We start from the raw sequence: 24,830 nt of genomic DNA, 5'->3' as shown, positions 1-24,830 counted from the left end.
TGTTTCTGAGAAGGCCTTTGTTTTTTTCCTGTGTGTCTTGGTGGCGCTGTGACAGCAGGGCAATGTCATCACCAAAGTCCAAGTCTTCCAGCGTTGTTGTTGCTGTCATAGTCATGGTCCATCTGACCCCTCTCCTCTCACTGCCGGTGGAAGATTTCATGATCCAGTCCATGGCCAGGATGAAAAGGAACGGCGACAAAATGCAGCCCTGCTTCACCCCAGTACTGATGTTAAAGGGGTCTGTGAGCTCCATGTCAACTTGGGATTTGAAATCGCTGTACTAAAACCAGTGTGATCATCACTTCAGTTTATTCCTTCAGCTCAAGGTCACTGCCGCAGCGAGTGAAGCATGGCGGAGTGGAATCTAGTCAATATATTCAAATAGTTCGCACTTCAAAATAACATTACATACAGTCCTGTTTCTAACCAGAAGAGGAAGAAAACGCAGCAGAAGCACATGTAAACATGAAGGTCCAACACTTTTATTCAAATCAAAGCACGACCACAAAATATAAATAAAATCAAGGAGAGCCAATCCCCTCAGCCTGTTAGGCAAAGGGACAGAACTCTCATCATTTTTAACAGCCCATGCTGAGATTTAACAGTTGTTTTCAAGAGAAGATACTGTTGTTGCATAATTCATAGTGAATGTTTTTCATGCTCTCCTTTCCATATCTAAAAAATTTGAAGGTCTTCTTTTTTGCTGTTTGAAGCTGCTAGACTCTTTTGATGTTATGCCTTCATAGGGCTGCACTCTATCATTTACCGTTTTTAAACTGGATTTACAGAATAGTAAATTTAAAACTCATGAGGACGAGTAGCTTTGCTAACAGAGGTACTCAGGTTGCCCATATTGATTTTTCTGGTAAACTGGTGCAACCCCATGTCAAAACACAGACTATTAGGGTGCTTGCATCCTGTGTACATGTCTCGAGCCACTGAAATTAAAATATTTATGTGTGTATCATCTGGTACAGTCAAAGAAGAAGAATTTACTCTCAGACTTACATTTCTATAAAGTATTTGAATGTAAGTCTCTTTCTTGTTGACAGTGTGAGAAGAGTTTCCGAAATTCATGTATTGTGACCTATTTTTCCTTAGATTCATCTGCACTTTTCAGATATGATCAGATGCCTTTTTCACAAAGCATTTATGAAATATTCAGCAAAATTGATGCATATTTTGGTATGGTGAGGTAGAGAAAGTGGCAAGACTTTTGAATAAGTGTTGAAACTTGGAACTCTTAACTGGTGTAGAATATTAACTTGTCAAATGACAAAGAAACAGTGATTTCCTCAGCAGTGATTTTGCGTGTGTTTGCAGACAGTGTGTGCCTGATGTGTTATGTTGCCAATGGTCACATAATGGCCTTCAGCCTGCCTAGCCTCAAGCCTCTTTATGATGAGGATTTTCTTCCTCTTACAGACTACAGGTATATTTACATTTTTACTGATATATAGATAAATATGTGTGTGTGAGAGAGAGCTCATCTTTACAGTAGTTATGAAACAAGAGAAGGTGGGTGCTTAAAGTTTGTGTTCAAATGCTTCATTTAGACTTCATTTTAAACTTCAGTGCCAGATGACTAACTGCACATTGTCCAAGAAATTGTTGAACAAATGAATCAAAAGACTAGACTTAGCATGGTGACATCACTTCCCAATACCTACCCTGCTTCACATCTATGAAGGTTTTCAGTGACTGTTTCCCTCACTCCTTTCTCTCTGTAAATGAATGTAACTCACTAGTCGTCACAGTTTGTTCCCCAGTTCCTCTTTGCATCTTCTATGTTTGTCTTTTAGTACATTGTTAATACTAATGTTGCTCCTCCCATTTTTTCATATATCGTCCATATCTTGTTATTTTCTCAAGCATGCTCCTTCACAAGCATAATTCAGCGCTATATAAATCATTAATTATTATTATTAAACACTTGTTTAACATTTGTTATTAAATTTCTGCTGTTTTGTACAATTAAAATATTTGGATCCAAGAGCCAGAATCTTTTTTTTAACAAAGGGGCAAAATAAATCGCAGACATATAAATAGAATGATTAAAAACACTATCTGAATGCAGTAAACAATGCTAATTAAAAATGTAAATAGGTGAACTTTTCAGTGTAGTTTTCACTAAATGATGTGCTTGATATGCATGTGAATATGACATCAAAATATATGAAAAATTCCGATCAGATCTTTTATTAACTCTTCCAAGGTAGATGTGAACTGATTTGAGTCAGCAGGTTGTAAATTTTTAAGAATATCACCATGCCTGTAGTAGTACCATGGTGTCTATGTCAATGATGGTTTGTCTGTTGCAGAGTGGCACGCACATTCTGCTTCAGTAACAATGGACATGCACTTTACTTGTGTTCTCCAACTGAGGTGCAAAAGATAACATACTCAGCAGAAATTGCGTAAGACCTTTTTGTTCTTGATAAGTTAATTTTATTTTCTGACGCACACTTGCATGTATTATCTTGAAAATATGAAAAACTGTTTTTGAAATTGTCATTTTGAAATCCATGATTAATATTACAGGGACAATGATCAATAATAATAATATGTTTATTTGTGTAGCACCTTTTCCCACCATTAAAGGCAGGCTCAAAGTGCTTTACTAAAAAGAAAAGCAAATAATTATAATAAGAATGGATGGTGGTCTCAAAAACAGTTCCAGAATCGCTGAATATTTGTGACCTTCGCCTGTCACAGTCTATAACTGATAGGCACAGGCCACACTGTCAATCTGCATGAGCATTTCTGATGATGATAACTCAGTGATGTTGAGAGTGAGCTTCACCTTGTTTTCTGCCAGTGGTGGGAAGGCTATGTTGTAAGGCTGACTTGAAGGTGAAGAATGCGACAGTTGAGATTTGGAACAAGCACAATGCTTTGTTATTGATTTTTCTGATGTAACTTTTGTCTCTTTAGTCTCTTGTCACTCTTTACCAGCTACTGGTTTTAAGGAAGATGGTAGTCAGGTCATGGAGAAGTGTGGACATAAGACATAAGTACAGTAGTCAGCTCAAAGGCATTAAAAACAAGTTAACCTTTTCCAGCATCAGTCAGATTAGTCTGAGCAGCATATTTTACTGAGCTTCCTGGAGATATCAGCTGGAGGCAAGCAGTCAGAGTTTGAGGTCCACACTGCTGATGCTCAGATCTAAGTAATGGCAAGATGGCATTGATATGACAGTAGAAATCAGTAAAATGGGATAGGAAAAGATGAAAAGTAGTGCAGACACAGAAATCCATCCAGGAACTTAGCAATTAAATATCATAACAAATGTTTTGATGAACATTAGACACAAAACTTCACGGACAAATATGAAAAGTGAGGGAGAGGAGTCACCCTTGAGCCAGCTAGGCTAAGGGACATTACTGTTCATCGAGACTATAGACTGTAGCATTAGAGAATCAGTTATTGAGATGGCCATACAGATTGTTTTTTGTTGAGAGAATAGGTTATTTGTAGCAGTGAGAGCAAGATATGAACTGCCTGTTGCAGGGAGAACCTCAGTGAAATGCTTGGCGATCTTTTCCTGCCATGTGACACACCAGAAGCTCCAAAGCAAGGCTTCTTTAAAAATCTCTTTGGTGGTGGTCCTTCAGGGCTGGACCGCGAAGAACTATGTGAGTATATCATACTTACACTTCATGCAAGTATACTTGGGTTCACTTTTTAACTTTCTCAGACAGCTCAGCAATGACAGGCTCCAACAACTTGTATGTTGACTGCTGACATCTCATATTATTGACTTATTATATGTGACTTTATGATAGGGTAGATGCTTTTTTCATGATAATTGGTGTACATGCTGATTAAATGTCTTGATTATAGTTGGTGAAGCAAGTGGCAAGGCATCCAAAGGACTTGCCAAGATCATTCCAGGGGCAGGGGGTATGCAGCAGCTTCATCAGCAGGCTGGTGCAGTGGGCGGGGATTTTGCACGTACTCGGATGGTCAGTACCTTTCTTTACTTCTATCCTTAAAATTTTAGCATCTTTTCCTGGTTATGGGTGAATAACGTTTTACAGTAATTACATGCTTTCCTTTAAGAACTGAAGATAATAACAATAAACATTCACTTATATGGCACCTTATCCTTGTCTTTGGACAAGCTCAAGGTGCTTCATAAATGACAGAAGGTAATGTGATGTCAAAATAAGGTGATGACTAAATGTCGGTGTTGAGGCAACTGTACTCCACGCCAAAGGCCAGCATCCACTTACACCACAAACCACAATCTGCAACCCAAATATCAAACATGACATACAAGCCAGAATACACTCCATGGCATATGCAACAAATCTTACAGACGACACAAGTCTCATTGGAATGATGAACCCCAGCACATGCAAAAGTTCACCAATGAACAGAGGTCAAGCATACACGAAGCCCATACAAGAGCACTGATTGTGAACTTTGGATGGTGAAAAGGAACAGAAAGCCACTGACACAGAAGAGACACCACATTCCAAATGCTTAAAGGTAGGCCCACCAAAAATCAAAATCACAAACAAAATCTTACAAGGAAGGCATCAGAGAAGACAAAAATAGAACAGAGCCCTGCCTCCTCTAGCCAATTAGGCAAATGGGCATCACTCTATGGTAGACCAGTTTGCTGGAAAGGCTTTTTTTAACGATTCTTTTTCATATTAAAATCTTAGATTATAGTTTTATTTTTTTTTATGAATAGTTTTACTCCTGGCTTCCCTAACATTGTTACATTACAGTCAATCTATAATGCATGCATCTGATTATTTTGTAATGTTACTGTGAAATATGGAGCATGACGTAAATATGAGGCATTTAACAGTAACAGTTATTGGTTGAGGGAACAGTTTAGGGACATGCCTGTTTGAGGGATGGTAGGAAAGGCTCGGATTTGGGGTGAGTGTGGTGGTCTTGATATTGGTGGTGGTCCAGACATTGACAGGTGACTGGGCTAGTCAAGTTATGGCTGTTAAAGACTTTTGTTATTTGGAGGATAGAAAGAGTGGATCACAGCCAACAGTTTGCAAAAGTATATTTCAGAATCATCTCTTTGCCCATAAATATTATTCTGACTGAGAAACAGAATTCTTTCAGTATCTGCATGATAGAATTGCTGGATGCCACTCCTTTTGAACTGGCTCAAGAGGTGAAATGCTGCTGGCACACCCGATAATAAATTTAGATTCACATAATGAGAGGTCCTTATAATTTGAATTCATATGACATGATTTGTCAGCTCACCATTTATAAATACTTTGTTCTCATAAAAATGTTACCATTCCTTTGGCTTTTCTTCATTGATTTCTAGGTGGTTAATTTGAGTTTTTCATGATTCACCAACTTATCAGTTTTAATAAATTCCTTTACCATTATATTTTCATAGAAACATGGGGATCAAATTATTGTGAATTACTATTATTGATGATTACTTGAGTTAAAACTGGTAGAGAAATTAGCAGAAGGTATCAGGAAATGTGATAGTGATAATGGTTGTATGTTCCAGCTGGTGACAGAACGTGGAGAGAAGCTTGGGGACTTAGATGATCGGTCAGCACAGATGATGAACCAAGCTGAGAACTTTGCCCAGGTAGCCCACCAGATAATGCTCAGATACAAAGATAAAAAATGGTATCAGTTCTAGAACTTTGGCTTCAACACCTATGAGGTGGGACTATCAGCTGCCATGCATCTCCAAACCTTCACCCGGCCTGATCAAATTTCCACTGAGGCGTCCACTTGCTAAGGCAGTGTCTCCTGCAGTAGTGTGGGTGTGTGGACATTGTGGAAGGAGGGCCATCATACTTGGCCAGCTTAAAGGAAGCAGATCTCCTAAATGGATAGAGCTAAACTGCAACAGTCTGTGGCTGTTAGAAGGCTAGGCTTGTTTCTTTACTCAGGCCTCAGCCCATGAGAAGTCAGGAAAAGTGTCATCACATGTGCGCTTATGGAGAAAATTGGCAGAAGAAAGTTTTTTTAAAGGAAAAAATCCAATGTAATAGCAAGAGGTAACAATCTGCCACTGAAAAAACAATTTATGGTGAAGAGGAGAAAGTGAAGAGTGCAATATTCATGTTGTCTGACCTCCAGAGCACATTGTCTGGTCTGTCATGCATCCTGTTAAGCTGCTGTCCTTAGTGGTAGTAGTGGTGAGAGAGTCAGTGAGGAGACCTATGTGAACATAGTAGAGTCTGCAGGCTGAATGCTGCCCTTCTTACATACTGTGTCCTGCTACTTGGCTGGAGCTTTGTTTGCTGCAGAAGGAGCTGAATCATACTGTGATGTTCTTTCTTTCCATGCCTCTCATTCTGCCACAAGAACCACTCATATCACCAGTTATTGTCGACAACACTTGTGAGTGTCACTGTGGCTTTGTACCCCAGTGTCACAACAAACTTGAATACTTGCTGAACCTGTCACAGCAAACTTTAATACTTGCACAGCCCATCACATTCCCTCTTGCTAGACAAGATTCATTGCAAGGTTTTGTCTTATCTGCATTCTAAGTAATATTTATATATGTATTCTTTTATCCTCAGCTACAGGTCCTCCCTTTTTTTAGGTTGAATGGTCTTTGTGCGAGAGAAAGAGAGAAAGCATGCACCTATAAAAACATGCACTGGTTACCAGGTTGCCAGTTGTGATTCCCCACTTCCTACCATGTAAAAATAAAAAATTCATGCCTGTATGTTTTTTTTTTAACACCAGCAAAAGCTTTTGATAGAGTTGGGACTTCTTTAAGAAACTGACTTGAAAGATTCTATGAATCCGATATTTGCGGATTGCTTCAGATGAATTTTGAACACTTTTAGCAGCATTGGAATGTAGTAGTTAGTAGTTGAAAATAGTCTTTTATCAATTTGAAAACTGCTTGTATTGGATGATGTAACCTACAGGGATGGAGATGTATGAAATCAGATTTGTTTGATAGCCTGTTCTCAGAGGAACAGCTGTCTAGCAGATTTTTAAGCATCTTTATGTTACTTTTCTCTTGTTTTAAGGGCGGGTATGTTTTGTATTTTGGCTGTTTCCTTAGTGAAATTCAAGAGGGGGTGGGTGCCTGTGTAACATTCCTACAGAGACCAATAGTTTGATTATAGTATGAGAATGTTGCCATAAAGATTGTTGAAAGGTTTGCTGTCAGTTGATTGAAATGCAAATGATTGTATAATTTGTAGATATATATATTGTATATTTCTAAAGGTTTTATTGCTGTATATTTGCCTGTTCTCTTCCTCCTGTCCTCTTATCTTATTTATAAACGTTTGGTATTAGGTGCTGCCCTGTCATCAAGTAGGTGAGGCATGATTATAACCTCACCTGGAATATATGTCTGGTGTGTGTGTGCGCATGCATATGGGTGCCATTGGGTGTTCATACATGCACAGTTATATTATCTCCCTTGATTGTCCACAAATGAAATATTGTTAGTTTGCGTTGCTACTTAACACTCTCCATTTTTGCTTTTCCTACATGTGTTGCTATGACGTGATATTTGTTTGACAAAACTGTGCCTCAGTTTCTAGACACAGGTTATTCTGTATGTGGTAAATAGTATTTTGACTAGAAGTACATCTCTCTTGTGATTCTTAGCAAGTTTAGCCTCCCCACCCACCCACCCTTCCAAAGAAAAAGTATCAGCCAACATGTGAAAATACTGTTATAAAATATTTGTCTTATTTCAAAAATAATTTAAAACAACTCAGTGTTCTAACTTTGCTCAAGATGTTCTGATACTGTGCACATTCTTTGTTGTGATATCTACATTATTTTATGACAACTAGTGGAATGATTAGTTGTTAGCTATTTGTGTTGGCTTCAAACCCCATCTTTCCAGGTTGCACACGTTCATTCTCAGTGTTTCTCTCACTTTTCTCCTTACATTGACTACTGAACTGTGCTGTTTGCTGACCATTGTCTGAATCTTACAAAACTTTGCTGAGACACAGCCCAGTCTGGCAGTAATTTACAGTAACAGTACATATTTGATAAATTCTCCTTTCAAAGTGATGAAAATAAATAGAGAATTAAAACTACAGTTAAAAAAGAATGAGATGCATGGAAACAAAATCCTTGGGGCTAATGGGGCTTTTTTTGGGCGTGTGAAGAACAGTGTATCCAGTCATATGATACTTTAAAAAAAAATCTCATCTGTTATCCAATTGATTCTTCATTCTCCTGGTTGATAAGTCTCATGAACAAAGCTGTTGTCCATTCTACTAACTTGAGAGGTGTGAAGGGGATTTGCAGTTAACACACCACCTGCGTCACAGTAAGATGTGAACATGAGGCTGTAAATGGGATGCAGTCTGCAATGATTGTAAACAGTCATAAACAGTCCTGGCATTGTTTACTGGAAAAGTTACTTAGGTGGAGATAAGTCTGTTTTCACTTCTATCATAAGTTGCATTTAAGAATGCTGTTCTAATGTGTTAATCTTTGTTCCTGTATTTACTTTTAATTTTTGAGTCTTAAAAACATGCTCCGTCAATGATATTTGTATTTTATAATGCAAAGATGATAACCATACCTTTCTTTAAAGCAAAATGGAAAAGTTGCGATTACCAACAGTTAAAACCTTTGAAAGCGAAGGAGGGTTACGCAACAAAACAACTGTGGTAGCATAGGAATGACTAAGAGTGATAGAGCAGATGCCCAGACCTTGAATCAGCAAGTCCCAGATGATAGCAGGCAGCCCAAGTCATGGGCAAGGAGCCATTGATAGCAAGAGCCCAGGACTAATACTGACACTAGAAACCACCGAAGCTAGTTGATTAAGGTGGCATCAGGACTTCAAGCTTATTAATCTGTTAGTTTAGTTTACCCATTAAAATATATGAAACGGTCATATATGAAACATATAAAAAAGGAATGTTAGTTTAATAATGTTTGTGGGTTTTTTTTGAACAGACAGTTGCAGATTTTGTAGGGTAGGTGGTTCAGTATGAATTCCAGTCCAGAAGTCAGTTAACACAGTTTGTGGTCATCAGAAAACTAATAATGGTTACAAGGAGAACAACATTGGTGGTAAAGACTTTGCACGGAGAGTTTGCTAACTACTTGTTAAAGCCCAGAATTTTATAACTTACAGTAAACTATGGATCCCAAGAAATATTAGCCAAGGAGATGCTAGCAGCTATACCCTAAAGCAGTGGTTCTCAAAGTATTTGGCGGACATTTGACGACTGTCAGCCGCGGACCAGCTGACTTATGCCCGCGGACCACACTTTGAGAACCACTGCTCTAAAGAACACCAGCTGAGAACATTGATAGCAGAAGTCATGCAAACAAAACTTGATTGGCTTAGAATTAATAGCTATAATGGTGCAGGAACAGAGCACGTATAATTGTGCTGGTAGTGAAAAACCCCAGGAAATCTTAAAAGCTCTGCGAGTCCTCACTGTGATAAGAAATTTCTTGGTACACCCAAGACACTTGTCTAGCACTAGCAATAATTAGTATTCTTGAGTCTTAACAACCTTAAATTATGAATGAACAATATAGTTATGAATCCCACACTGTAAACAATGGTTTCTGCTTATCAAGATGAGAAGGACTTTTTTCCTCTGGTGTGCTGCAACAGGTACAGATTGATAAAATAATGACTGGTAGAAATATATCAATCCCTCCCTTTTCTAATTTGTGTCATTTAATAGTTTGCTTACAGTCATTGCTCCGTCAACCAAAGGAGCCATTGATAATGCTGCAAGAGCTGTCTCAAGAAGCACATTGTGATAGGCTTTTTTACTGGTAGCCATATTCCTGTACTTTATCTTTGATAAAATGTTATTTATTTTTAACCTTATTCGAACTTGATTGGTGTCCTTCCTCTCCTTATGACAGACACACTTCCTACTTTCATAGACTGCAACATTCTGGGATTGTAAACCCACAGTTTAAAATAAATGTTGTCAGATTTGATACTAGGTTGCAGGGACTGGAAAGCTTAGACATGTGTTACTGGTGTCAAGTATTTTTTAGTGAAGATAAAATCATTTGTGTTGGACTGTAGCTAGCAGTTAGAGGGGCTATAGCACTGTCTGTAGACTGAGTTGTCCTTGTGATAGACTTGATGAACCTGTCATACTGCTGATCTCATGGAGTAGCACCACATCCTGCCTGTGTCTGCCTGTACACATGTCACTGGTATTGGTCCAGCATGTCATTTTGTCTAGCCTGCCCAAGTGGTTTTTTTCTAATTTTATACTTGAAGTGTTGTGTGGTATGTTGTCACCTGTACAGAAAGACAATATGTGATATGTTGCAAGTCTGATTTTGTTTGATTTTTTCATTGTATTTTTTTGTATCCTATGTAATCATTGTTTGTTTGTGATATTAACAATACCACTATGTGCAAGACAGGGATGATCCTATGCTGTTCAAAGCATGTCTTTAATTTTCTGCAAATACTGTATTGTAACAGTGACTTCCACTCCTCCACCCTTTCTCAGATCCTACTTTGCTGATACCATGCCCAAGCTTGTATTCAGGTTGAAAAAACTGGAATATGAACGAATATAAAATCCTCTTGGAGGTTTTATGTTTTCTTGGTAGCTTTTTTCCTTCTTTTATTTTTGCTGTAGCTTGGGTAAGCTATTTGTATATAGTGCTGAAAGGTTCTGATGTATGAACATGATGAGAGTTGTAAGTAGGTGTGGTTACAATATTGACATTATTACTGGAAGGTGGTACAAATTCTTGTAGTGTTTTGAAGGGCTTGGCACAGCTCACATACCGTAATTTGTGCTGTGACAAACATCTACTGTTGTTAATGCTGGCAGGTCGCTTCTGTACCAGATCAAAGATGATTAAATTTAAGAAAATATTTGAGGGATTTCAAGCCTATGTTGCAGCAGAGTGGCCAAGGAGAACAGAAAAATTCAGACCTACTTAGAAAGAAGCCTGTTGCTGATGGATTACATGTCCATGTTAGTGAAAATGTCATTTGCATTTTGACAACACCAGGAGTTTTCATACACTATTTTTGATTCAAAGTTTTATGTCTTTATTTTCATTATCTTTTTCTACATTTTGTATTGTGATAAAATATTTCATTCTAAAACTTAATTTATGATCTCATAATTTTTTTATGCTGTTCTGTTTGCAAAGGTTTTGAGTGGTGGCAATTTACCAATAAGTTGTCACAGCCCCAAGTAGTTGTATTTGGGGAATCTTGTGGTTGCAGCTTGTACCAAACTTGCAGCATCATGCAGTTAGTGGGTTTGTGAGCTTTGTCCAGGCGTATTAGAGAAGGTCTGAGATGGTGGAGCACACAAGAGTGAATCATAAGAATTGGGTTGACAGTGTCAGCATTTGTGTAAGATGGTGTCAGCAGGTGCAGCATATTTGACAGCATCTAATTTTTGAGTTTAGCTGACACATACTGCTTAGCAGCCTGCAGGTTTTTTTTGTCTGTACCAAGTTGATGTGGGGTAGAAATGTCCTTGTGATTTTAAGTTGGTACATTGTGAGGTCATGCCTTTTTATGTCAAACCTTTGTGTAACAGAGTCACATGACCTGCTTATGACATGGGCATTGTAATTCTGTTCGGCTGTAATGATACCACATACCTTGGTTGTCAGGTCATGGGGCATTACCTCCAAAAAATTTTTTTTAATCATTTGCCTGCCTACATCCAGTCTAGATGTCATATAGTATATAGTAATATAATGTGACATTAATATCACATATTTTCAGATCATTGTAACTTAATTTTGGCATCGTTCAGATACCACTTTTCAATCACTGCTAACATTAGATTTCTCATTTTTGGGGGCATTAGTTTAATGTCAGTGCCACTGGGTTATCCCACCTGTAGTAGAGGTGTGGATGGGTCTGTAAGTTATGAGGAGAATATTAGTGGCATTTATAAGTTTGTTTGTGTTAGACTGTATGATCAGGCCAGCATGCAGCTTGTCAGAAGTTAAATGTCAGACTGGGTGGTGAGATCACGATGTCTTAATCAGCTAATCTCAGTAGGCAGCTTGCAGCTTAGGATCAAAACGTGCAAAGCTAGGGGAAAGGAAGGGCAAGTTTAGAGTCCATTCATATTGACCTGAAGGGAGGGGTAAAGGTCAATCCTGAGTTTTGAATGTGTATGCTGATATTGCTCGATACACATAAATTTTAACCAAAGTTATCAGTCGACACACACACGTGCTTTCTCATCACATGCCCGAAGGAAAGTGATGAAAGATGAGACGTCAACTGACCATCAAGGAGTTAGTCATGTTGACTGAGTGCAGGAACACCTTGAGTTGGGGTAGGAGGCGCTGTCAGGCACATCACTTGCTCACTGGTCATGCTGTCTTTTTTGTTCACTCGCTGCTTAACAGGTGTTGCCGACAAGAAACGTGAATGCAACATCAGTCACAATATCTTTTGTCAATGTTGATAGTGCAGCAAATGTCACACCATTGTCTAGTATAGTCGCGTGCCCAGCTCCAAGGACTTGTATCCCATAGTCCCATGCTCACTCTGTGGATTGGGGAAGGGGGAGTCTGTCCATAACGATATCATCTTTCTTTGCCACCTTGGGTACTGTGCATTGTAACCATTATCACCACCATCATCGTTCTTACAATAGACAGCTGACAGGGCGGTACTAGAAAGCCAACTGAGTGGAGTGGTGGTGCTTGTTATCTGCTTGTCATACCCTAGGAGACTGACAGGTGATGGCCACAGTGCACGAGTCTCACAGCTGTCGTGTTGTGAGTGGGTTGTTGCGGCGTGACTAGATATCCGTGTCCTTGTAAGACAAGCTGCAGACATGGAGGCTGCTCTTCTCTTGCTTGCAATTTTCTAAGAGCCTATTACAGACCTTTCTTGGGGTGGCCAAATGACACCACCGACCTTTGACCTTTGCCTGTCTTAGCTTTTTCTACAAAAAAAATCCCCCAACAAACTCTCAGCTCCTATTGACTGGTTTTATTTATTGTTTTGCAATAACCTTTTAATGTCATGTTGTGTTTCATGTTTTGTGCAATAACTATTTTTGGAGGTGGGCTTCACTTCTTGTAGTCAAGAGTAATCTTATTCCTAGCAAATGATGGTCTAGCCAAATGAGAAATATATTAATTTGTTTTACCACCTCATTGTTTATTTTGTGTGTGCGCCTGAATGATGGTAATGTTGTGGTGGTTGTTATTTATTACTTTATACTTCTCTCTCTCTCACTACCATTGCAGTGACATGAATGTGTGAACACTTTCTAGTGATGAAGCTTATGCGGGCCAACAGCTATACCAAGATTCATTATTTCGTTTTAATATTCTTTATTGATCTGTCACCCTTTAAGGGGTATTGAGATTTTAAATTATATATGTACACACACAGTCACAGATGTTCCTGTGCACTCACACACACACATTCCACTGGTTAGTTTATAACAGCTAATATAATAAATCTAATTTGCTGTATCACTCACTCATTCTTTCTTCTAGCCCTTTAGTGTATATCTGAATATGTAATCAAATAAATCAAAGCATATAAACATATGTAAATAATGGATAAACTTTTGTCATGTGATGTTTCTTTCCTTCTCGTTCTTAAGTCACAGATGCATACACATACTCATATCTTCATATATACACTTTTTCTTTCTCCCACACATACACTAATTCTTCTAGGTCACCGTCCTCAGTTATACTTTTACTAATCGAGCTAATCTAGTAAGGGTTTTATTTCTTGGTTAATGGTGAATGGAACATGCAATTACGACTGTGAGTATAGTAAGGTGATCAATTATTTTTATGCTGGTCAGCAACGTTTTTACAATTAGATAATTAAATTCATCACCTGTATCCTTAGTATTACAAAGTCTACAAAACCTTTCATTTCTAGGGATCTCAGTTTGCTTACATTTTCACTGGACAGCAGTTTTCAATGTCTTAAATTATTACAGGGAGATAATCATGGGGAGGAAGTACTGTTGAACATTCTGTAATTTGAGTATATTTGGAGTCGTTCTAGCCAATTCTAGATACGCTGGTCCTAAATGGACCTATTTTCTTAAACCAATCATGTGATATATTTATGCTTTTCTGGTTTATCAATATTGCACTTAGGCCAAAATCTTGGAGGTTGTCTGGACAGTATATAACTAAGCCTAATATTTCTTTCATGTATAGACATACATGCTCATCATGTAGACCATACTTTCAATCACAATTCATATCGACTCATGTATATAATGCGCCTGTATGTGTATATCCTGTAGCCTTTAACCCTGACCTATTTCGTTCTCTTGCCTGATGAAATTATTGGGACCCTAGTTTTCGTGGAACCCACTATGGTCCGCACAGATCCCTCAAACATTCGTGGGATGCTGGCTAGAGCACTAAAGGAGATTAACACAATTTTTTAAACTCCCAGCACTGAGAGGTCCTGGCCCAGCAACACTGGCCTCATCACCAACATCAGTGGCTCGAACAAAACCTTGAGCAGAAAGCATTACTTGCACGATCCGCTTACATATCGACCTTGGTTTGTTTTATTCCCTGCCAATGGAGCCTTTGAATGCTAGGGGAAAGTGGCACATTAACAAACACCAGCCTCCAGTAACTTGTGAAATAAGTGTACACGCTTGTAGTCCACAGTTAAGAGAAATAATTGTTACTGAACTAGTTTTCCGGAATATGCTTTGGATGTAGCCGAGTGGTTGGATTGCTGGCATCCGAAAGGAGAGGCGCACCCGTTCGATACCCGTGTAGCTAAAAGAAAAAAAAAACAAAAACAAACAAACAAAACAAACTTCCCTTAGTCTACTCAGTTGTCAGGAACGGGTACCTGACTCCATAAAGGGTTGTGGAAGGAAAGGCAGGGAGGGAAAGATGAGACGTAAAGCTGACTAAGAATAATGAGTCTCCACCTGCTCGCACCTTATACCCATTCCATACTTTGTCAGTAACAAGGACAGCATGTTGGTGACAAGGATCCAAGTACACAGAGCATGTTTGTGACAAGGATCCCAACACAGCGCTGATGGCAATTAAGGATCCATACACAGATCATGTTAGTGACGAATCCAAATACACAGTCAGTGTTAATGACAGGGATCCCTGTACACAGCCAATGTTGATGACGGATCCACCAACTCGCTTCACACATAACAAGTCTGTGATTCAGTTGTCCTCCTCTGCACCAGCCACACCCACTTTTCTGTCAACCGAGCCCACACAGACTTTTATTTTTAAATTCAAGTCCAATCTTAATTTAAGCCTTTGACAGGAATTTTGAAATGTGCTTAAGCTTGCTGAGGTAGACATACAATATTTTTTGTATATTTTAATATATAAAGCGACAGGATATCACAATAAAATTAAGAAGAAATAAATGAAAGAAAGGCCTTGGATAGTGCCTCCCGCTGACCAGTCGCGTGACAGCGGCCGTCTGTTCCCCCTTTCCACCCTCTGGCAGTGATGTCATCTGTAGACACTGTCGCTGGCACTCGACAACGTACACAACAGTCCACAGACCGCAGACGACAGCAGCAACAACGACTCATCACACAGCGCTGGCTTGTGCAGCTGACGTCCCTTCGTCTGATCTGATGTGAATACAGGTAAGACAGGACACTCTTAGGGGCGAACGCATGTATAACTATACCTATGGGGTCAGAAATGTGTGAGACAAAGACAGGGTACACTTGGCAGTGACAGCACAGTACAGAGGTCAGAAAGGTAGGGTGGACACACTTCTCGATGGCAATCACATCTAGAGACTTGGGGTCATTATACACAGAAATGTTTTCCGTCGAGAGGCTGCAGGATGAGTCCGATTAAGTGATGTCACAAATTTTACATAATATATTCACACAAATATACACATGAACAAATACATATGTTCATAGTGAAGTTCATAGACTATTACATAAATACATCAGTATTTAAACTATCACATGCGCTCGTACACAGCAGGGCATTACGGTTATAATGTAGATGTACCCATCCTATTACATACAAAATATATACATATGCTATTAAATACACTCGTATATGTATGTTACTATGACATACACATAAAATGCAAATAGAGACTCGCATGTTATTACAAAGTTTTATTCATGCATGTTTTATGTCTGTATTTTGTGCGTGCATGTATCTGTATATGCATCTGTGTGCGCTTGTGTGTTGTATGCGTGTGTGTGTGTATGTCGGTTGATTTATTTCATTGGTCTATGCATAGAAGACGCTCTTTAAAGTCTGTGATATACTTTGACTATTTCAGACATGTAATTGTGGAATGCTAGGAAGGTATAAAATGTTTATCTATCTAGGGTAGGGGGTGAGTGATCACTCAGCACGAGTGCAGACACAGGTATGACATGGCTCAGCTAATGATCGTTTACTGATGTGACTTTCCAATATTTTTGACCGACTCACTGGAGGAGACAGTATAGAAAGCACTGGCAGAACTTGATGGTATAACGGAGGTATTAATTGGTAAACTTGATGCACAACGGATGAGAAGCCAAATATCGAGGTGTGGGTGGGAGGACGACTTGTTCGCCAGTGTGTGGATGCCATGGACATCGGTCTCTCCTCTTTGAAAAAACATCGTTTGAATAAAGACTGAATCACAGTAGCGTGTGAATGTCCATCAGAGTGTGTCAGTCTGGTGAAAACAAAAATCTCGTGAACTACTCATTGAACTCCAGACACTTTCAGTTACGAAGCACTACTGAGACAGAATCAGAATGGCAGAAAAGAAGAATTGTGCTATTTCAGGGCACTTTAGACCTCAGGCCACAGCATGAATGGTATCAGCACCTGTCAGATGTCTTTGACTTACCTGACATCAATCAATGACCTGATGTCTGGTCAGAGGCAGATATACTTACATTGAGCTAGGTTTTATCTGAGCAACAAAGTACTTAATATATATTGACTATTTCAAATTTCCTGGACTCCGCATCGTTTTCATCATTTCCACCACTTTGCCCTTGGCTCTGCCAGCCAAATCTTCTAGTGCTTAATCGAAAAACTGTTTTGTGGTCATCGTGAAAGCTCAATATTTGTATCCGTTTATTATTTTAGCTTCCTTGTCTTCATATAATCATTAATCCGACTTGGCTTGATGTCCTCCCGTATAAAAAAAACATATTTTTTGTTTTGTTCAAATTTACAACGAATGCAAGTGCATCCAAAGCTTGTTTCACACTGTTCAGTTGATTGTGTAAGCTGGTGGGGGTGTTGAATGACTTTTTTTACCCTTGTTTGTGATTTTATCAGCTACTATTGGCAACGAGAAGATCAAAGGGAAAACATACAACCCTGTTTTCCTCTACCTAGACATTCAAAGACATCAGACACCTGGGAATTCCAACGAACACAAGACTGTACAGATCGCTAAATACATGTAATATTTCAAACATTTTTCCCAAAACCTTGTGCATATGTAACACCCGGTAACAGCTGTTTCGATCAAAATTCTATCTATTGAAATCTACTGATTTTTTAATTTTTTTCCTTTTTTGTTTGTTTGTTTTGTTTTGTTTTGTTTGTTTTTTTGTTTTTTTGTTTGTTTTTTGCATCCTGTCCTTCCTCTCCGTCATATAACTGCACAAATCGTTAACGATTATCTATCTATCTTGAGAGCTGTCTCTTTTCATTCGTGCAACATTTTTCTGCACCGATGAATGGCAGCTAGTGCTAGTATAGGTGTGAAAGGTAGTTGTCTGTAGTTGTCTGTAGTTGCTGATATTTCATTTCACTTCTGGTAGCAGTGGAGGACACCAAACGAAATCCGACCGCAGAAACCACTTTTATGAAAGAGTATTTAAATTATAATTTGCACATTTCCGTTTTAACAGTTTTCAATCGACATACAACCTACAATGATGCTTCATTTTAACAGCTATAAGTAAATCTTGTGTACATATCTGTTCTAAATGCTGTAGTCAGAGCGAATTGCTGTTGAAATGTAAATGTCATCTCTAGAGGCTGTCACCCTGTTTTGTCCAGGTAAGCTAGGCACGCCTGATTGGCCAAAGATTAACAAGCGTAGAGAGTGGTATGGCTGACTTGTTCAGGAGCATAATGAAAGAGGATTAGATGTAATGCTGTTTCACACCAACTGCTTCAATCTTGTCACAAGCGAGTCTTTGTGCAAGTGGCGGGTGTGGACCTCTGGCAGTCCCCCAGTCTCTCAGCTCGGACACCATGGTCACACTCCAGCTACGACCTTTCCCCAAGCAACTCGGTCACAGTCAAGTCGAGATCCTTCAGCAGAAAACTTTCCCATACTTGACACACAGACATATTGCTCTCGACTGATTTCAGAGGAATTTTCCCCGCGTTAGCTTTTACAACGAAGCCAAAGAACAAATTCACTTCAGGCCTATTAACATCAAGAAGAGAAGACGTGTTGACGGAGGTACAAAAGCTCAAAGTTCACAGTCTGTTGTGTTTTCAATGGGAAGTAGAGGTCTATGACTTTTCCCCCCAAACAGAAAGAAAAAATAAGTTTAAAAAAAGTGCTGCAAGTCTGTCTCAGGGGTCTGCTTCTCATGATGCACATCTCACTCTCTCTACAGGCGTAGATAGCTCTGTAGCATCTAGCCACACCTCTACCTGTTGTAAAGGTCATAGGTGGCATCAGATTCCAGATGAGTGACCACAACACCATGGCGGACGCGAGAGCGTACCTGTCGTCACGTGACGGCCACAAAGGGCCAGGTGTTAAGGTAATCGAAACTCACTGCACTGTGCTGTCGCCTGTCTAGGCAGCAGCTCTGTTCAGACTTGACGCGGGGAGTTCAGACACGTCAACAGACTGGAGGATAGTGACAGTTAGCCTCGTTGACGGTGACACATAGCCTAGTGGACAGCGATGAGCACACCTGGCGCCATGTTTTGTACTGTTGAGAACAATTGAACTGTTTCCACCAGCAGCTAGAGCAGCATCTGAGGTCAGGGATTGTCTTGAAGGACTTGAAGGAGCTGAGGACAAGGTAAAGGATGCAGAGCGACAACAACACTACCGACGTCGTGCAGGAGATGGAGGTGGAGAACGTCACCACGTGGGCGCTGATGGAGGAGGACGATTGGCAGGTGCTCGTGCGCAGGTACGACATCCGGCCGCTGTCCAGCGCTGGGTACATGGGCTGCGCCATCTATCTCGTCATCATAGGTAGGTAATGCACCTAAACAGAAATCTGTCTGTCATCATGTCGGTAACATGCGACAGGTGTGTCTGTCATCATGTGTTGGTAACATATGGTACAATTATATCGTTTTCCTTTTTTTTTTTTTTTTACTCGCCGAAAGCACTGTGACCAATCTTTCTTCTACCCCAGATGTCATTAATTCAGTTTCCCCACTTCTGGCTCTTCAGTATAGGTGAACTAACAATGTTAAAAATCATATAAAGATAATGATAGCATACATCGAGTAGTCCCGTGAAAAATTCTAGAATGTGTTTAATCAAGTCTCTCGATTTTAATAAAGCCATTCTAGACAAAGTTTAAGATAATTATAAAGATAAGGAAAGCACACATCGACCAATCTTAGGAATCGTTCTGGACAAAGTTTAATCACGATGTTGCAGATCCACAACGCCATTTGACAATATCTAATCAATGAAACTCATTTATCAGGCTTCTACAACTACTTTCTCGATCCGCATACAATTGAGCTTGGCCTCCAGTCATCTCCTTCTACTGCTGCACGTTACTCACAAATCACATTGCTGACATAACTAACAGCACGTGACTCATAATACTCACAGGACTAACCTCACGTGGCTCATAATACAAGATTATCAAATATGACTCACAATACTCACGGGATAAATTGCTGTTGCATCATAATGAAGGATACATTGTAAACAGCGCCTGGAGCGAATCTCAGCTGCCACTCAATACTTCAGAAAAAAATTATAATTAGCTAATCAGGCTTGCAGTAATTAACTTTTAACTGGTAACGTTCTTAATGAAGTTTAAAAAAAATAAATTTTGTTCCTTTCTTCATTCTTTTTCCAGTTGCCTTTAGTTGATAATTTGGAGTAACGGCCTCAGTGGCCTGGTCCTGAAACGGTTTGTTGTTGAAATGTCCGCGATAGTCCATCTTTGTAAGAATGTTTTGCTAAAATATTGCTAACTGTTCGTTTTTATGAGAAAGTATCTGCAATGTCATGTTTATGAAGATTTCATTAACTAATCATCCTATCAGGTAATAAGCAATCGTGAGTGAAGTTAGTAAAGATTCCATTAGCTGGGTAAGTCTATTTTAAATTATATATGGTGATACTGTTGGCCAAGATTACATTTAGAGGGTACTCATATTTCTTGACTAAAGTTAATGAACATTCCATTAAATGGAAAATTATATTTCTTGAGTGAAGCGGACAAATATTGTCATCATCGCGCTTTATGGTCAAATTACTCCGTTATTTGTCGAAACGACGATCGGTGTAACAATAACAGCAACTCTTGATAGCTTCATGGAAAGGTTTCTTCAGAAAAGTCTCGGTTACTGCTATGCGATTGCTCTCTCGCACCTGCACGATACCAATATTTTTAGTCAGGTGTAGAGTGCTCCGTTAGTTTGGGTTCTTCCTTTGTTTCACGCTTTTGCGCTCGATGTTTGTTCTTGTTTACATGGGAATAATCCGTGTCGGGCATGGTAAGTTGACTATTTGACTCATAAGTCATAACAAATGCTCACCATAAGCTCCAGCTTGTAAAGGCCTGTCACCAAGGTGCAGTTTGTTGCCGGCAGGTCTCGTAGCAACGACTGGCAACACTACCACGCTGGTGATGTTCCTGCGCAACCGGAAGTTGCGCGTCAAGCCGCACAACATCCTCATCCTCAACCTCGCCATCTCCGACATCGGCATTTCTGTCTTCGGCTACCCACTGACCACCTCCTCCTGCTTCGCGGAGCGCTATCTGTGGGGGATGGTCGGCTGCAAAATCCAGGGCTTCACCACCTTCTTCCTGGCAATGGCCGACATGTACACACTCACCGTCATCAGCGTCTACCGCTGGGTGGCCATCTGCCGCCCACACTACAGTACGTGTCCTGTCTGTCTATAACATCATTTCTTTCATTTCTGTTTCTCCTTTTGTTTGAAAACGAATTTGATGCCTCACTGTCTGACGACAAGCTGGGACCATAATATTGGTGTTTTGTAAAGTCAGACCCAGCTACTGTTGTACCTTCGACCTCTTGTATCTTTGTGTCTTCCTCTGACTCCCCCAGTCCATGTCTTTTTTTCTGTTTCTCTCATGACCCCAACACAGACCACAGGCTCAACTTTTCCTTCACCGTCAAAGTGGTGGTGGGCGTGTGGGTGGCGGCGTTCATCACTACCGCGCCGCCACTGGTGGGAATGAGCACCTACATCTTCGAACCTTTCGGCACGTCCTGCACCATCGACTGGGACGACCCCGCTCCCGTCAGCGTCTTCTACATCTACGCTCTCGTCCTCGTCGCCTACATCATACCCGTGGTTGTCATGGTCTACTGTTACTGGAAGGTCAGTTAGCCACAGCTTCGTCTCTTTGATTTTACATCTCGCGATGTAGCCAGCAACATACACTTTAGAAACTGTGCAGGTCAGATAATAATGCCCGTTAGGAATGAAAAAAATCAGTTTCTTCATTGTTTTCTACTTAACATTTGTTAACTTACATTATTATGTTAAGTTTTTAAGATCAGGAAGTGACAGGTTTATACAGATACACTTGAAGCCAAGTTTCACGCTCGAATTTATTGAATGACATCAGGTGGTGGCGCGATCGAAGAGTTTGTTGAAGAAGGTCAAGCAGTCCAAGTGCAAGACGCTGTCCCTGGGGGAGGCCGAGGAGGCCAACAGCACCATGGCCGAGTGTAAAGTCACGTGGGTGAGTTGATTCAGTGCATAAAGTCACGTGGGTGATTCAGGGTATACAGTTACAATAGTCACGTGGTGGGTAAGTGGTAAGTGTAAGTGGTCTCATCTACTAGCAGTGATTGCAAGAAGGAAACGTTTGCTTCTACTGTCACCTAACACAATGTCGCCAAGAGATAGCACTGGCCTCGGCACAGACGACCTCTCTTGGCCCCTTGTAACTGTAATCGTAAATTATTTTCCCAGTATTTGATATATATGTTTACAATTTGATTGTCAATATCTACATTTCATTCAGTACCGTGATATAGACTACAAACATTAGGACAAGTGCACTAGGATCTACATCACCACTTGAACATAGAGTTGTTTACACGTGAGTAGTTAGTAAATGAGGAAAAATGACGGTAAAGGATCAAAAGAAGTATCAAAAGGAAAAAAAAATCCCCAGAGTGAGGAATGTTCCGTCAACTTCTCCCTAAAAGAAAGAAGGAAAAAATCCACTGACCAAGACCTGGTCCACTTCACAGCTGCAGTCCCGGGTACACCAGACCCTCCCAACGCTCCCCCTCAACCTTCTGGCCCTTCCCCTACTATGCACTAGCATGGCGCCCAGGTGTTATAATGAGCAATGTCAGTATGGCTGTCAGTGAATGCCTAGTTATGCCAGACATCCTGCAATTACACCAGAGCTCATTTTCTCTCTGATTAACTTCGCAAAGCAGGCTTAATACTCGCGCTTAAGCAGAGCTGTCACGAAAGATTGGGTATAATTATTTAATGACAAAATATTTTAGTGTTTTCCGGTTGCCTTTAGTTGCTTTTTTCCCCTCTTTTCGTTCTCACTTTCTCTGCATTAAGCGTGCGAGCTAATGTATTCATGCTCACACGTGTGTCTGCACGTGTGGGAGAGGATGAAGAAGGAGTGAAGAGGGTAGCCGGGTGGCTGGAGCCTTGATTTCCTAAACCGTGTGTAACAGCGAACTTCCCCTGTTTGGCCAAGTTGGGGAAGGTTGTAGAGGGTTGGGGAAGAAAAAGCAGGGAGGTAGAGGGGACACAAAGCTGGCCCCCAAAAAGTGTGTCCCTCCTCCGACGACTGAAAAATTAGGGACGACCTCTCCACGTGAGTTTCTTGTTCTGTTTATTTCTCTCTTTTGTTTGTATACATGCATGCGTTCTCGTAAGCTGGAGTTGCTATGACGACGAATGTCTGAGGTGACTGGCTTCCTGTTCCCCGCCCGCAGATCTCGCTGTTGATGGTGTCGGTGTTTGTGGTCATCTGGTCGCCCTACACCTTCGTGTGCGTGTGGGCAATCTACGACCCCGACATCCCCATGTGGCTCAACACGCTGCCCACCATGTGTGCCAAGTCGTCGTGCATGCTCAACCCAGTCATCTTCTACCTCACCAACCCACTCTTCCGCGCCACCTTCCGCGCCACCTTCAGCCGCCGGCGAAAGATCCTGCCCTTCCTCAGCCGCACCAAGTATGTGGTCACAGGTCCGCGACTATAGCTGCTTCCAGATGACTAGAGACTCAATTTGAAAAAAAAATTGTGTGCACTTGATAACTGTATGTACCCTTGATAACTGTGTGCCCAGGCTGCATTTTGTAAGAGTATACCTTGTCTCAGTTTTGGGTTTGGAACTGAGATGGAATGAGGTGGGCTTATATGATCATTGATTTTTAGATACTACATAACCTTTTTTTCACATCGTAATATCATTTTCTGTGTATCATTGTCTGCAGGTCAAGAACCTTTAAGGTGGACCGGACAAAGGATGGCATTTACATTGGAGAGAGTCGGGTGACCCTGCGGCAGGCGGACACTACTTTGTTTTGATGTCACAACGAGGCTGCGTGACAAGGGTCACCATTTTGCTGGAACATCTTTTCTAAAAGCAGGATGTTGCATCTCATCAGCGCAGAAGGACAGGCTCATCTATCGTCACCGACACATGGGCAAAAGAAAGACAGCGAGGCACGAATGCTTCCAAAGGATTGACACGATTTCATGAGTGGGACACCGTTGAACTGCCTGTAAGCCAGCTTCCAATTCTCTCATTGGCAATACGAGACAGGACTCGATAAAAAGCGTGTTAATCAGTCCTCATTAACAGACAGATGAGAACATGATGTGGAAGCTTGAACCAGGAGACAATGTCGATCCCTGTCACATCACTCACGGAAAGAGAGAGAGAGAAAGAGGGGAAAAAAAACCAGGTGACAAGACAGCTCTTCGTGGCAGCAACACCAGTGTCTGGCACGACTGCGAGAGGTCCACCCTACTGCAAAGACAGTAAGCGGTGGAGAAGGTAGAAACACCTGGCTCACACCTTGTCACACCTGTATGGGCACCTGTCGTCAGTACACTGACAGTGACTTGCTGTGTGCCGTCCATTGGGATCCGCAGAATTATTTATTTGTTTGTCTCAATGTTTGTCGGAATTTGTTTGTTCTGTTAGATGGTCGGAACTTCAGAACAGTAATGAAGATCACTTACCATCCAACGGCTTCTGAAGATTTTGTTTTGTCCAACAAACATGGCCGTCAAGAATAGCAGGTGTCTGTTCATTTTGTGACAGTCACAGTTCATTCTGCCAGAAAATCCATTTAACATTTCATTCTACCGCACAATCACAAGCCAGTTTTTTCTATGGCATAGTCACACCATGACAGTTTTGTGACAAAATCATATTCATAGAGCATTCTGTGACATACAGCAATGTTCGGTGAAACAATCATGTTTCTGGTTCTTTCTATGGCACAACCCCACTGACAACTGAATTATCTGGCGACAGTGAAATATCATTTTATTACAAACATTCATGCTGCTCGTTCATTACCTGATTTATTTGACATTATCACTTTATTCTTTGAAATAGTGAGACTGAAACATGGCCGTGGGATTTGTACCACACCGATAGTTGATTATGTGGCAGAGATAACTGAATGTTTATTCTGTGGTGCAAATCATGTTTGCAGGCAGTTGATGTT

At 40.5% G+C, this 24,830-nt stretch overlaps 2 protein-coding genes across 5 annotated transcripts in view; both read left to right on the top strand.

Annotated features, from left to right (window-relative positions):
• Positions 1-13,088, top strand: part of LOC112566441 (syntaxin-binding protein 5-like) — a 42,334-nt gene extending 29,246 nt beyond the window's left edge. For all 4 annotated transcript variants that reach the window (XM_025242643.1, XM_025242642.1, XM_025242641.1 and 1 more), the window contains exons 26-30: positions 1,324-1,432; positions 2,322-2,417; positions 3,512-3,636; positions 3,845-3,966; positions 5,505-13,088. In XM_025242643.1, the coding sequence (XP_025098428.1) occupies positions 1,324-1,432; positions 2,322-2,417; positions 3,512-3,636; positions 3,845-3,966; positions 5,505-5,642 (590 nt within the window). In that variant the 3' untranslated portion in view covers positions 5,643-13,088. The remainder of the gene's footprint in view (positions 1-1,323; positions 1,433-2,321; positions 2,418-3,511; positions 3,637-3,844; positions 3,967-5,504) is intronic.
• A 5,411-nt stretch (positions 13,089-18,499) lies between these two features.
• On the top strand, positions 18,500-24,029 carry LOC112566518 (visual pigment-like receptor peropsin). The gene is made up of 6 exons (XM_025242736.1): positions 18,500-19,130; positions 20,720-21,013; positions 21,244-21,479; positions 21,730-21,846; positions 23,078-23,319; positions 23,583-24,029. The coding sequence occupies exons 1-6, from the start codon at positions 18,959-18,961 to the stop codon at positions 23,674-23,676; spliced, it is 1,155 nt and encodes a 384-aa protein (XP_025098521.1). The 5' UTR covers positions 18,500-18,958; the 3' UTR covers positions 23,677-24,029.
• The last annotated feature ends 801 nt before the right edge of the window (positions 24,030-24,830 follow it).

The sequence above is a fragment of the Pomacea canaliculata genome, linkage group LG6 (assembly GCF_003073045.1).
Source record: "Pomacea canaliculata isolate SZHN2017 linkage group LG6, ASM307304v1, whole genome shotgun sequence".
Lineage (NCBI taxonomy): Eukaryota > Metazoa > Mollusca > Gastropoda > Architaenioglossa > Ampullariidae > Pomacea > Pomacea canaliculata.
The sequence above is the reverse complement of the archived record's forward strand: the minus strand, read 5'-3'. Positions and strand labels throughout refer to the sequence as shown.

Coding starts and splice junctions, on each gene's coding strand:
- LOC112566518 (XM_025242736.1), top strand. CDS start 18,959: ATGCAGAGCGACAACAACACTACCGACGTCGTGCAGGAGATGGAGGTG. Junction 19,131..20,719: donor CATCTATCTCGTCATCATAG/GTAGGTAATGCA, acceptor TGTTGCCGGCAG/GTCTCGTAGCAACGACTGGC. Junction 21,014..21,243: donor CATCTGCCGCCCACACTACA/GTACGTGTCCTG, acceptor ACCCCAACACAG/ACCACAGGCTCAACTTTTCC.